The sequence below is a fragment of the Spinacia oleracea genome, chromosome 5 (assembly GCF_020520425.1).
Source record: "Spinacia oleracea cultivar Varoflay chromosome 5, BTI_SOV_V1, whole genome shotgun sequence".
Classification (NCBI taxonomy): Eukaryota; Viridiplantae; Streptophyta; class Magnoliopsida; order Caryophyllales; family Amaranthaceae; genus Spinacia; species Spinacia oleracea.
The window spans coordinates 7,410,221-7,424,811 of record NC_079491.1 but is presented as its reverse complement, the minus strand read 5'-3'; the positions used below and the strand labels follow the sequence as shown (position 1 = coordinate 7,424,811).

The following is a 14,591-nucleotide window of genomic DNA, read 5'->3' as shown; positions in this document are numbered from 1 at the left end:
AGTTTAAATGGTGCAAATATTATAGAGGAAGAAGCATTGTTAAAGATAAAATAACTTGTAAGTGCGTATACAAAGAGTATTAAGTATCCTGATCTCGTGCTTATAATCTAGCCTAAGGTTCTAATTTGGACAGCCTACCATCGTTATCTAATTTCAAAAACTTGAACTAGCAATTTAGTTTTTGAAATTAATTTGTGTTGGTGGCGGTCACTGCAAGAATTTGTATCTTTTATGACAACCTAATAACGACGGGTCGAAAATCTCGTCGTAAAAGCCTTTTGCGACGGGGCTAACAACCCAACAAAGACGAGAACAACCGTCGCAAATATCTTTTATGACTGGTTAACGACGGGAATTTTCATTTACGACGTCCCCCTTTATGACGAGTTCGCGACAGGAAATCCCGTCGTTAATCATCAATTATTGGTCTTTAGCGATGGGATTTCCCGTAGTTAATGGTACAATTTCGTGTAGTGGGTGTATCGATAAAAGAGTGGGTAGCAACATCACCGACAGGGCGGAGTAGGCAAAAAAGATGGTGGTTGTACGGTGGAGTAAGAGGTGGAGATAATTCATGGACTCATTTTGTAAAGTTAAAAAAAGAGGGAGGATAAAAGATGTCCCGTAAAATTAAACAAATTAATAACACAGAGAATGAAGATAATTAACTTATTAAATAAATGAGTGAATAAAAACTAAATAAACAATTAAATGCCAACTAAATTGATCATATACTTTTCTAATATTGTTTGACTCTTTTTTTTAGAAGATGAAAATGAGAGAAAAATGTGATTGAATTTAATTTTTTAGAAAGATGTAGTTTTCTTTGTTGAGAGAGATAAGTAATTCTATTTTTGAAGAGATTTAATAGGGAAGAGGGGTTGTGATTTTTTTCTCTCTTAAATTAACATTATCTTATGTATCGTATGTATAGATTAGAAAATCTCGGCAGTTCTGATCAACTGGTCGGTTGTACCTTGTACATGATACACCCGAGGTTATATCTATATACATAACACGTCCGCACGTGGCCATGTATAATGCGTGGACAGTTTCAAACGCATACAGAGTTATATTCAGACAAAATAAGATTATTTCAAACAACTTTTTTTAAGTAGAAAATAAGTTCAAATAGCATACAGAGTTATATTCAGACAAAATAAGTCGAATAAAATAAAGTCTAGTTAATAGGCCGACTTATAAACTAAATTTTAAATCAATGCAACATCCTACGTCGAGTCTACATTATTTATTATCATCATGACATCTAATCTTGCTAATAATATGTCAACTTCAATTCTTATATAACTAATTTTGTCAACATGATAGGATTAATCATGAATGTAGGAAGGAATCTTTGATTAATATGCTACATTATTTCTATTTCAATCCAACAATAATGTACCTTAATTAAACTTTGAAAGAAAAAAAAAAGTGAAAAAAACATTGTTTTCACGAGTCAACTTAGACAGTGAATGAAGTTTAAATTTCAAAATGATTAAACAATTGCATGACTTCATACGTTTGTTTGGAAAATTAATCACAAACAAATTATATTGTGTTAGTGGATTAATGGTCCCCTAAAGCACTCCAAGCTTTAAGCTTATCGTATTGGAGCTGAAAAATGTCAATGTCCATGTGACCATGTCCTTAGTCCTTACTATGGATTGAAACCTTGTGAGTTGTAGTGTAACATCTTGATAGGACAATGGTCCAATTATGGTCCAATTACTCAAAGGAACCGTGGTCCTTTTGACGTTAAAAGCGCGAACCCGACTAGAATGGTGGTTGGTTTGTCAATGGTTCTTCTGAATCTAATGAGATGAAATATTGTTGGGCTTGCACGTGGCCATGGTCTCACGTCCTCTGACGTGAGCTAACTTGTGTATGACCTGCTAAATATTTATCATGGTATCAGAACATATAACCTAATTTGAAATTTTGTTTAAAGCAAGTAACGTCCCAACATCATCGGTTCACTTGTATAAAGGATGGGTACGTCACATGCATGGGGTTGTTAGGAATGTCCCACATGTGATTTAGGACAATTTCTTCCATTATTAAAGAAATGTGTAGTATTATGTACATAGAAGAAGGATAAACAAGTTATAAGTGAAATACGATACTGCTTCTATTGTCAATTGATTCTCGGATGAAATCCGATTTGAGTTATATACGGTTTAATTAACTATCACCCGATCTAACTTATATGCAGTCTAATTAACTATCATCCAACCTGACTTGTATGCGGTCTGATCAACTATCATCTTAAATGGACTTATGCTTTACGTGTATTCTCTATCGGCAAAATGACCTGATAACTTCGGGGAGAGGACAAGGAGTGTTAGATTCATTGCATGCACCTTATATATATATATATAGTAGATGATGGAAATCAATTAGTATGAAGCTCTCATTTTCGTTTATGTACGTACATCACTTTACATGAAGTAGATAAATAGGGATCACTAGTTCAATCCTTTTGTGACTGACATCTAAAGCTGAATCTAGCCTCATTTGCTACATTATTGCATTTGGTAACATACATGGCCCAACCGTCGCATGTTTCCCTTTTATATTTTCTAACATTTTTTTTTTTTTTTTTGTGTTAGCACCCAGTTCACCCTTATGGCTAATCCGATTCGGGGCGAGTTTTGGGTGGTTAGGTTTCAGTCCCCTCCCAATTGTTGTTGCGGGGGTATAAGCTAGATTCTTCATGATTAATGTACTAGCTACGAGAATTAAGGGTCGCACCTGCACGAGTTAAAACCTTTCCAACTTGGTTTAACAACCTTAATCTGCATTTTTCTATATGTAATACGAGTGCGTGGGGCCGAGTCTTGTCGTGTCGTGACTTGTTTTTTCAGAAAACATGTGGCCCTAACATGATCCTATGGGACTAAGGCCCACGACTTCGTACATGTACCGTGCCCTGTAAATTCTTGTAATCACTTAATAATTTAATCATATACTTCGTATGGACTGTAAATAGAAAAAATCTTTTCAAAACAGAGAGAATACTTTATACGGTATGACACCACCTAGAATGATAGAATAAATAATATGCGCAGCTGTGAATGCCGGCAATCTAAATGGTGGCCTTGGTCTTTATGAAGAAGTTGCAAGTTGCCAGCAAAACATGAGTTTCCATTATGTTGTTGTTAATAAGACGAGTAACATTTACTATTAGTGTTTGTACGTTAATTGTACATTTGTACCTCTTTGTGTACCATCAAGGAGACTTGGAGCATTGCCCCCACCTAAAAGTTAATTAAAGTGATGATAAATAGAATGTGAAATTTTAAACTTGTTCGTTTATTAGACCTGTAACTTATTGGATCTGATAAACCTGATGAAACTTATTAACCAAATTACAAATAAATTTAGTAGATCTAATTAAAATTTATTGATGCTCAGTGGACATGATTGAAATTTATCGACTCGTTATAGTTTGACATATGCATTATTATTGAGTTTTCCCTTACTATATCCTTGTGAGTGCATACAAATATATTTCGTATGTTCTCTTTTAGTTGACACACATTTCTTTTTGGATTTTATTTCCAGTTAACACACTTTTATTTTAGTTAGTTTTGTAATGTAAATTTTCTATTTAACACTTACATAGGTTTGTGAGTATGTGAGGTATCTTTCTTTGTCACATAGCGTATCTTTCTTTGTCACTTTTTCTTAATGTCATAATGTGTGTGCCAAAATAAAGTGTGTCGAAAAAAGAAAAAAAAAAAACGAAGGAAATATTATTTTTAAAATGCGCCGAAAATACCTATTATACGGTTATACCCCCAAACACCATAAAAATGCCATCGTGAGTGAATAATGGATAATTTAGCACCATTCCAAATTTCCAACAGAACAGATCAATAGTGTCATTCAATTAGAAAGAGATCGGCCCGGACTTTCTTCAACCACAAATAAAGATTTTATTGTTTATTCCAGCCACATTTTACATGATGTTACAAAGCCAAGTATTTTTTTAGATTGTGACTTGTGATGTGTGGCTACTGGCTACTCTTCTTGTCTACAACTAATTGATAAGATTGTCTTTTGGAGAAGGCTACAGCCAACTCAAATCTAATACCACAGTCTAAAGATGGCTGTGGGCCGGGCTTCGTGACAGGCCCACGCCAGGCCCACGTTGTTGCGTGTCGTGCCGGACCGAAAAGTTAAAAATAAGGCCCAGGCCCGGCCCAAACCCACGTGCTTTCGTACCGTGCCGGGTCGGCCCGTCGTGCCTAAGGCTAATTTGACTAAATTTAACGTGCTTTGTCGAGTCGTGCCGTGCCTTGTCGTGCTTTTCCAAAGATTAAGGCCCAAACCCGGCCCACGGCCCACGACTTGGTGCCCGTGCCGGGCCGTGCTTTTTGCGTGCTCGTGCCGGGCCGTGCTTTTTTCGTGTCGGTCGGGCTTCTGGCCGGCCCGGCCCACAACCATCTTTACTACAGTCCTGTAGCCGAAGCTCACTCGACGAAGGCTACACCCAACTATTTGGCGAAGCTCACTCGATGTCTTTGTAAATTCTAAATTCTTGCCGATAATTTATCAAAAAGAACCTTTTATAGCTAAAAATTTGCGAAAAACAACCTTATAAAAATTAGCTGGCAAAGTCAAACCTTAAACAAAAGTTTCTTTGCGAGAGACAACTTTTTCCCACTATCCGATGTTGAATGGCATGTTCAGGTCATTGACTCTCACGTGATGGGCACGAGTGCTTATTTTTTCACTGCTTGCATCCATTTCCCCTCCATTTTCACATATAAATACTAATCCTCATTTATTTCCCAAAATCCAAAAGAAAGGGAAAAAAAAATACCTACTTGTACTTCTTTTTATTGAGCGAAACTAATTTTTGTTAGAACTTAAATTATTTTTAGTAGCTAAAACTAATCTCTTCAGGTCCCTCAAAAAAAAAAAAAAACCTAATCTTTCAAGACCTGAAAATGTGGGCTTACTGCATAATATGTTACACATTACCGACGCACTAATACTGGTTTTTTTCCCGATGAAACCAACAATTTCTAACTTACACCCAGGTGTTTCTTGAGTTTTGATATAGGATTATAGGTACACAGTGCAGGGTACACCCATGCCAAAAATTTATGAAACCCATTGTGAATTTGTGATAAACTTTAACTCTGTAACTAACCAAACAAGGACTTCACCAAACACACATATAACGGATTAACGGGGTAACAAAGCCAACAATGCACCACGGTTTGGGGGTGGCGGCCACCACCTGATAAACACAGTAACTCTGAGTTCAGAGTTCAGAGTTCAGAGTTCAGATTCAGTAACATCTTCATGGATAAATGTCAACCAACTTACCCAGGTAAGGGGTATAGAGAGATGTACAAGATAATTGATCTTGAAACATGTTTACACCTTCATCAGAATATTTACGGGTCACACAAATTTGAACCCCCGGAATTCTGGAATTCAATCTAGAGGCAGGATCTCAATACCATGGATAATAAGGCCAGACTTATGCAAACTTACTTCGGTCCCCATCAACGTCATTTCCAATGCAGCAACATTATCATCTACTCGGTTGAAGTATTTCCCCATGTCTATCTTTATCCATCTATGTCCACTATCTCTTCGATGCTCGAAAGCTTCTTCACCCTCTACATCATCAAACATTTCATCATTTTCGGGTGCTTTTAGATAGAAGCTTTTTGAGGTATCATAGCTACTACTACCTCCCAAATATGCACCATTAGTAGCAATCCTTGACACGAAAACCTTGACAGGTGATACTTCAAAACCACGAGACCAAGCCCCAAGCATGAAAGAGAAGTACATGTGGTATGTTGTGTTTGGTGAGAGCAATTGTGTGCTTATTCTCCCTGTTATGTGGAGTTCAGCCACTCCGAGGAGTTCTGCCACCTCTGGGAACCTATTATGTACATTAAAAGTGAAAAGAACACTCGTAAATAGCTGTTCTCTTGAAAAAAAAAACATTATGTAATTATGTAATTGTTTTTTTAATAACATTATGACATCATCTTCCGGTGATTTTTGCCAGAATATGACTTTCGATTGTAATTTAGAATGGATGTATAAGTTTAAGGTTGCAATTGACAAAATTAGAAGTTTGAGATTGTAATTGACAAATAGGAAACTTTATTAGGTTATATTTGCCAAATTTTCCAAAAAAAAAAAAACTCTTAAGATCCGTTTGGGTGAGTGGAAATTACATAGGATATTTGAAAGGTAAACTATTTCAACTGTGCGTTATTCCTTCTGTTTTTCACAAGGTTTGTAATTTCAGTGGAAAAATTGTCTCCACGCATTAACTTGTACGGATTTAACAGTATCTCAAACACAAAATGCGGCTCTTATATCTCTATCTATTCAGATGTGATAATATTTCATCAACAAAATAAGTGGTCCACTTTTATGTCCCCTTTGAATTGTTGTCACATTGGGAGCATATGCTCTCAAATGCACCAATTACATTGCCTTTTTTGGAAAGCCAATCAATTTGCTGCAAATTGTTACATTAACCATACATATATGCATGAATTATATCTTGTTTGAGGAAGACGGAGTAAAAGAGAGATACCTGGACTCAGGTAAGGGTTTCCACCTCCAGCAACGAGAATTATCACTAAATGCGAGTGTGAGTTCTCTGGCACCAAGCATATAACATTTCTTCCCAGTCCATTTATCCAATGAAAAGCTCTACATAAGAAAAGTGCATCCAGCAATATGTTATGCTTATTCGAAAGAACAACACTTGTTCAGTATTCTCTATAAGTCTATATCATGTATGCCTAGGAGGAACTCCTCATTAATCTCGTAGATTGATACTAATTTTCACATCTAACTAAAAAATAAATAGAACTCGACCATCAACCCCAAGCATATTCACCCCGTTTCCTATTTGCCTCCACATTTTTCATCGGGTCTGAGGTCTATTAACCTCTGAAATTGGAGACTTCCATTAATATATGACAACACTAAGAACCAAGTAACCAACGGGGCGTAGGGATAGTAAGAAATTCAGAAATTGTCAGTCTCCGTTGAGGCGTAGACCCGTAGCATGTTCTACACAAACTATTGCTAATCATCACCAATTTGCCAGATCAACATATTGATCTCAACTCCTTGTTTGCCCAAAACGAACGAGTTATCAAAACAAATACACATTTCCCAAGAAACAAGTCTCCTATCTCATCTTTCAGCAAGTTCCGAAATTGTAAATTTATCCCAATAAACCATTTACTCCGTATATATTCATGATGTACAAAAATAATTTGAGTTTGAGCTGATAAAAACGAATAGTCAAACAGCTTTCTACTCCGTATTACAATTTGGTCTAACTAATTAATCTCTGAAATTGGAGACTTCCGTCAATCTCTGATAACTGTAAGGCGGGCAACTACATTAATCTCAGGGATAGTCAGAAAATCAGGAATAGTCAGTCTCCTTAGGGGCGTAACATGTTCTATACAAGAAAGCTAAGCCCGTACATTGCCAATTTCTGAGATCAACCTAAACCCATTGTATGCTAGTCTCCTGGATTAACCTATTGATCTCAACTCCTTTGTTTGCTCGAAACAAACGAGTAATCAAAACGAATATACACAAGAAACAACTCTCTTATTCCATCTTTCAGCAAGTTCCAAATTGCAAATTTATCCCGATAAACCATCTCTTACCTTTGCCGATTAAACAACTATAAATCCATTAACTAGATACATCCATGATGAACAAATGAATTTCGATTTCGGGCTGATCAAAGCAAACAGTCAAACATCTTTCATTTAAAATCTAAACTTCCTCAGAAGTTTACATAATTACAGTCAAGAACAATTTCCATTGAACATCTAATTGCTGAGAAAAAACTGAGGATTAAGCAAATCCCCAAACACCCATGTGTGATTACACTTATTAGCAGCTTATGCTACTTTACCATCTTGTAATTTCTCTCAAAATTATAACTTTAGCAATTGAATTAAGAGGAATTTCTCAACCCAATAATTTCTCTCTTAATTCTTATTTAATTCTCTAAAAATTAACCCTAAATTACATATTACCAACAAATTAACTACCCTTTATCAATCCAAAACCCCCTTTTCTCCTTTGAATCCAATTGCACAAAAATCAGCAGTTCAGAGGAACCAAATTACGAAAATGCATAAGTAATTACATGAAATAAATCAATCAGATTAATCTAATTAAAAGATGAAGAAATTACCTTGTGCCCATCTTCTAAGAGGATGAAAGAACGGCAAAGATGGAGGACGATGTGCTTTTTGGAAGGGGAAGCGGATGAGTGTTGGATGATGGGGTGGAAATCGGAGGGCAGGAATTTCTCCCAAACTAAATCAGATTTAGCAATGGAGTGAAAAAATTTGCAGACAAGGGAAGAACGAAGAACATAGAAGGGAGAAGTGAGAGAAAGGATGTGAGAGAGACACCCATCAGGTAAATCTAACAAATTGATGCCCCTTTTGTTACTTTCTCTCTCCTCCATTGTTGAAACTTTTTGATGAAGATGATGAATGTTTGGGGTTTTTTTTTGACATTTTTAAGACGACCAAGAACTATATGCCTTCGTCTTCACATTGATCAGTCAACTTCACGCCTTGTCTTTCATGCTTTTTTTTTTTTTTTTTTTTAATTATTATTGTTATTAATTTTTAGTTTTGCTAGCATGTTTTTTTTTTTTTTTTTTTTTTTTATTATTGTTATTATTTATTTTGAATAAGCTATAAGGTCTAAGGATGGATTGGGATGGGAGAATTCGAATGTGAAACTTGAATGTTTGCTTTGAGAGCATGGAGATTTAGTCGTGTTAGTAGTCATCTGACTCTTCTCGCTTACTTCTAGTTTGAGATTCCGGTTACGTCAGAACGTCGGAATGATTACTTTTTTTTGTGCGTGTCCTGCACAATTGTTGCACGAGTAAGTCTTCTAATTAATGTGTGTTTATGAACTCAACCGGTTTAATCCACTTGGGATAAATGAGTTGTCCTATCTTGAAAGTCTTGGGTCGTGTTTGATGTATGCTTATGACCTACGAGAGTTTATATGTAGAGCCTTATTTTGAACGGTTAGATCGTCGTTTTAAATCCTAGTTTGTCTATATATAGATGCAGCTGGAAAAAAAACCCAACTATGTATTGCTGGGTTGCCAACTTTTGTGCAACAGATTTGCCAAGAGAATGTGACAAGGGCGGACTCCTCACAAGTCCAATGATTTTTACTCTTTCACATATAATTCACGTGTTAGTTGCATTTTATTTTTTCGCATTTGATTACTAACCATCTTGCTAGATTGCTTATTTAATGATTTATTTGTGGTGTTTGGGAGGTGATCCCTGTAAATAGTTGATCTTAATTGAATTTTGTCGATGTATTTTATAATGAAATATACATACGTCACATAAAGCGGAGTAGTTATAAGTAATTTAATTGATTGGTAAAATATTGGATTATCAAATCCAATATGAAAAAATTACTACGTATAATTTATCTTTTTGATAAACAAACTTTAATAAATGTAGCAATTTCGTAGTGACATGATTACCTCATTAGTCCTTTCGGTCAATACCATGTGAGAAATTCGATTAAATCAAGAAGATTAACTCATTGGCCCTTTCGGTCATTATCAAAGGCATAATGTTTGATTGTAAGAAACTTTAGTCATTATTCAGTTGAATCAAACCAATAGCAATTTTAGAACAAGTATTATTTTCAAGCCAAGAGAGGGGAGGGGCAATATGAGCCCAAATAAAAAATCAACCTATCGATATATCTAACACTTGACACACATCATACTACCTCTGTTTCGAAATATATTTTATAAATATGATATTTTTATAATTTTTTGCCATACAGAATTGGATATATTAACGATCAAACATTGCATCAAAGTCCGTGCAAATAACAACGGTAAAGATCTTTTTGAAACGGAGGTAGTAAATTATAAGGATCGGATTGTTATTTTCAGATCAAGGTTGAAATTAGGTCACAAGATTCGATTGTTTGTGCAACACCAAGCTCTCGACATAAGTACCCATGTCGTAGGAGAACTCGACAGTTTTTGGCAGATGTTGTATCCGATGACTAGTAATGTTATACAAACCTGCTTTTTCGTTGAACCTTATCAAGAAGGTACCATTACTTTCATTGTATAAGAGGTTTCTACCTGCCGATGAATCTTCCAAAGACATGAATAAACCATAAGCATCATCATCATCATCATCATGAGATGTGGAATTTCCAGAAAATTCTTGGCGCCATGATTGATCTTTTTCCAGAACCCATATGCAGCGTTTCAATGGAGAAATACCGAAAACAGCTAATGACCCACCAAGAAGAAATATAAACTTGAGCATCATCATGTTATCCTTATCCCCAATTGATGGCAATTCCAGAAAGCTAAAATTCTCAGCATCAACTTCAAAACAAAGAATTTTGGTTTCTTTTTTTCTGCCACCTGGAAATTTAGAGAGTTTCCAATATATAGCACCTTGAAAGTAAAGGCATGTCGGTAAAGCCGTCCGTAAAGCCCAGGCAGAGAGACCAATCAAACAGCTGGGCTTAACAACAACCCTCCAAACGCGATCGTGAAGTGAATACACTGCAAATTCAATCTCCATTAATGGCGAAAGCCCTCTAATTATGAAAGCAATCACCTTATAATCATTACAAGATGGTGCGAATCCTAAATAATAATATACCATCAAGAAACCATCAAGAAAATTGGGACAAGGAGGGAGTTGCAAGGACCTGTGTATAGAGGGGTTCCACAAACATACTTCTCTACACAGCCTCTTCATTAACATCAACCCGTTAATCATATTACTTTCCCTAACCTTCCTAAAATTTGGAGCATCCATTGTCAATTCTGCACTTTTCTTTAATGTGTCCCTTTGAATAACTGATATCTTGAACCACATATCATTAAAAATCAAATGAGTCTTGTGATAATTGTTGCTGTAAAGCTTAAGATGCATATAAGTGAAATCAGGGGAGTCAATTAAAGAGAGCCAGGTTTTACAAACACACCTGAATCTTAATAGGGTTTTGGTAGGCAACCTTGCGAAGATCTCCCTGCACAATTCAGGAGGGAAATACCTGTCTACTTGCATTGATCTTTTCCTTCTTTGCCTTTTCCTGCCTTTCATCGTTACCATAACACTTGATCAGTATATAACTTGAATGAATAATTAAGCTGTAAAGCGCACCGCCCAAGGTAACTATGATCTTCAAATCAAACCCTAATTCTACGACTCATGAGAGTAATAACATAAATTAATTGGATCTAAAATCTGAATAATTGCATACTACTCCGCGATCCGTATAAGACTATAGGCTAATCTTTTATACATCTTGTGACAGGCACAGGTAAAGATGGTCGTGGGCCAAGTCGGGCTTTGGGCCATGCCCACATTGTATCAAGATGGGCTGAAATGTTCAAAACAGGAACCAGGCTCGTGGGCTTTTGTGTCGGGTCGGACCATCACGCCTAAGGCTAGTTTTACTAAATTTAGTGTGTCTTGTTGTGCTTTTTCCAAAAGGTTAAGGCCCAGATCTGACCCACGACTTCGTCCCCTGCCGTGTGTGTCGGGTCGGCTTATGACTTCTTGGCTTCCGCTGTACAACATTAGATCCTAAATTTATGTTAGTTAATAATGAATGAGGCTACACTGGGATTTTGGCGAATGGCAATTGTGTGTTAATTTGCTTGATGTTCAAGTCTGTTTCTCAGAATTTGATTGGTTGTTAGGAGAAGTAATCCTATTACGGAGTAGATTCCTATTTCTTGTTGGAAAAGTAATTAATAAGGTCGGTTCTTTGGAATCTATAAATATTCAACCTCAAGGCTAAAGGCAAGGCTCAAGGCTCAAGGCTCAAGGCTCATGCGGCTATTTCTTATCCCACCGATTCGGTAACTCACTTTCTCTCTCCCTTTTTCTTTTCTTTTTTCAGTATTACCATGCAATTTTAGGGTTCTTTTTGTTTTCATTGTTCTTATTTTTTGTTCAATTTATTCGTATTTATGTTATTATGATGTTTATCTTGATTATTGAGTGATGATCGATATAATATGGAAAATGTTATTATGATGTTTATCTTGGTTCTTGAATCTTGAGTGATGATCGATATAATATGGAAAACTTGTTGCAATTCTTTACTCGATCGTCTTCTTACTTTGAAACTTAGGAATTAGGATTATTTTCAACTATATACATCTTGGTGCATGCATCATATAATATATAAGAATTTGTCTTACATAATACGTAGAATTATATTCATGAACTAAATTTAAGTACGAAGAAAATTTAGTTTGGCTTAGAAGACGCTGCAATTCACATAGCACCTTCAAATCATATTGGGATTGATTAAGGTATGAGTATAAAGTAATAGAATATTAGGTTTAGTGTCTGGTTTCTTGAGAATTAATTCTGTGCATCAAGATTTACTTTTCCTATTATAATCATATCCCACCTTCGGAAGTTTAGATCAAACCAACTAATTAAATATTTAATGTAATTTAACACTTAGGAACTTTGCATACTACTACGTGGTCGGTAAATTATACAATTTTTAACCTTTAAGAAATTTATTCCACTATCTGTGAGGGGTACCTTAAATATTTATAAAATTTCGTTGGAGGTTTATATTTTACGGATGGTTTCCCAATATATCTCAAAGAAATAAAATAAATCAATATTGCATATCCTGTTATTTTGGTTGCTTTTGCTTGATTTCTTTTCTTTGATTTTCGTTGAATAACAGTGATAGAGATGTTGTCAGAATTGTCTCTCCCGAAAGAAAGGTTCATGAGATTGTCAATAAATACATATAGTTGTTGACAATCTCATACAAAAATTGCTAAATAATAAATAATAAATAAAATCAAGCAAAGTAACAAAAATAACAGGATATACAATATTGATTTCTTTTATTCTTTTGAGGTATATTGAGGAAACACTCTTGGAATTGAAGCTTGAACAAAGTTTTTTTTGAAAATATTTTAGGTAGCTTCATCATCTATTTGTTTTCTATAGAACAAAACTGAAATCACAATGCTTTATTTATTAAAATCCCTCTATTTTAATAAATAAAACCATCTAGAGAATCTCAAAGTTCAAAAAGTAAACAAATAAAAGAAAATATCAGCAAGGTTCCATTGGTCGTAGCATATAAAACAGAATCACTTCTCATAATGAAATTCACTTTGACCTTAGTAATTGCCCATAAGTTGGGCTGTATTTGAAGGCTAACTAATGGTGCAACAAGTTGATAACTAATGGTCTAATTCATATAATTATGTTGAACACTCTTTAGTTCTCTCCCACTCTTTCTCCCTTTCCTGATATAACAAATTGAAGTTGTATAAATTCATCACATATTTCAAAAAAGTCGTTCTTTCTTTAACAAATCCCTCTTAAGTCTTACCCAAAACTATGAATTGTGTGAAGCTGTTCTTTCTTTAACATATACTACCAAAACTAAATATTTATTATTAATTAATATAATTTATTATTTAGAATTTAATATTATTTTTCTTAATTAATTACGGAATATTAGTTATTAATTATTTAGGTATTAGTTATTAATTATGAATTATTATTATTATTAATATTAATATTTATCATTAATTATAATTATTTAGTAATCAATTACATATTGTTATTATTTATTATATACTCCGTATTATTTAGTTATTAATTATTAATTATTATTTAGTTATTAATTAACATTTTTTATTATTATTTTGTAACTAACTATTTATTGTTTATTATTTATTATTTATTATTTATTATTTATTATTTATTATTTATTATTTATTATTTATTATTTATTATTTATTATTTATTATTTATTATTTATTATTTATTATTTATTATTTATTATTTATTACTCCCTCCGTTCCTAAATATTGTATCCGTTTTCATTTTAAGCGTTCCCTTTTGTTGTATCCGTTTATATTTTTGGACATATATTTTATCCAAAAATCCCCTTACATTTCTATCTAATGACCAAAATACCTAAAAATTCTACCCATATTCCCACCTAAATTTTTCCACCCCTATTATTTAATTATTTTCCCTTCCCCATATACCCACTCTCTCACCTCCTTTATCACCCATCATTATCACTCCTCTATCTTACCTTATTTCTTTATTATTATTATTTCTCTTCTTTTTTTATTATAATTCCTTACATACAATCATTTTCTTACACCCAATCATTACACTTATAGCAATACAAACCAAGATTCCAATTTTCTTAAAAACACCCCACTTTCCCAAATGGATACAACATTTAGGAATGGAACGAGTACTTATTATTTATTATTTATTATTTATTATTTATTATTTATTATTTATTATTTATTATTTATTATTTATTATTTATTATTTATTATTTATTATTTATTATTTATTATTTATTATTTATTATTTATTATTTATTATTTATTATTTATTATTTATTATTTATTATTTATTATTTAATATTTATTATTTAATATTTATTATTTATTATTTATTATTTATTATTTATTATTTATTATTTATTATTTATTATTATTATTTATTATTTATTAT

At 33.8% G+C, this 14,591-nt stretch overlaps 1 protein-coding gene across 2 annotated transcripts; it reads right to left on the bottom strand.

Annotated features, from left to right (window-relative positions):
* Positions 1-5,175: 5,175 nt before the first annotated feature.
* On the bottom strand, positions 5,176-8,584 carry LOC110790136 (putative F-box protein PP2-B12). Of its 2 annotated transcripts, XM_021994897.2 has the most exons (4): positions 8,222-8,584; positions 6,584-6,702; positions 5,718-5,914; positions 5,176-5,642 (listed from the first exon to the last, which is right to left on the bottom strand). In XM_021994897.2, the coding sequence occupies exons 1-4, from the start codon at positions 8,498-8,500 to the stop codon at positions 5,455-5,457; spliced, it is 783 nt and encodes a 260-aa protein (XP_021850589.2). In that variant the 5' UTR covers positions 8,501-8,584; the 3' UTR covers positions 5,176-5,454. The 2 variants fall into 2 exon arrangements, with proteins under 2 accessions (XP_021850589.2, XP_021850588.1); XM_021994896.2 differs by having other exon boundaries at positions 5,176-5,914; positions 8,222-8,582.
* Between the last annotated feature and the right edge of the window lie 6,007 nt (positions 8,585-14,591).

Excerpts from the sequence above, each read along its gene's own strand:
- LOC110790136 (XM_021994896.2), bottom strand. The coding sequence starts at position 8,500 with ATGGAGGAGAGAGAAAGTAACAAAAGGGGCATCAATTTGTTAGATTTA. Across the intron at positions 6,703-8,221 it reads TCTTAGAAGATGGGCACAAG|AGCTTTTCATTGGATAAATG; the intron begins GTAATTTCTTCA and ends TTTCTTATGTAG. Across the intron at positions 5,915-6,583 it reads AAACCCTTACCTGAGTCCAG|GTTCCCAGAGGTGGCAGAAC; the intron begins GTATCTCTCTTT and ends TGTACATAATAG.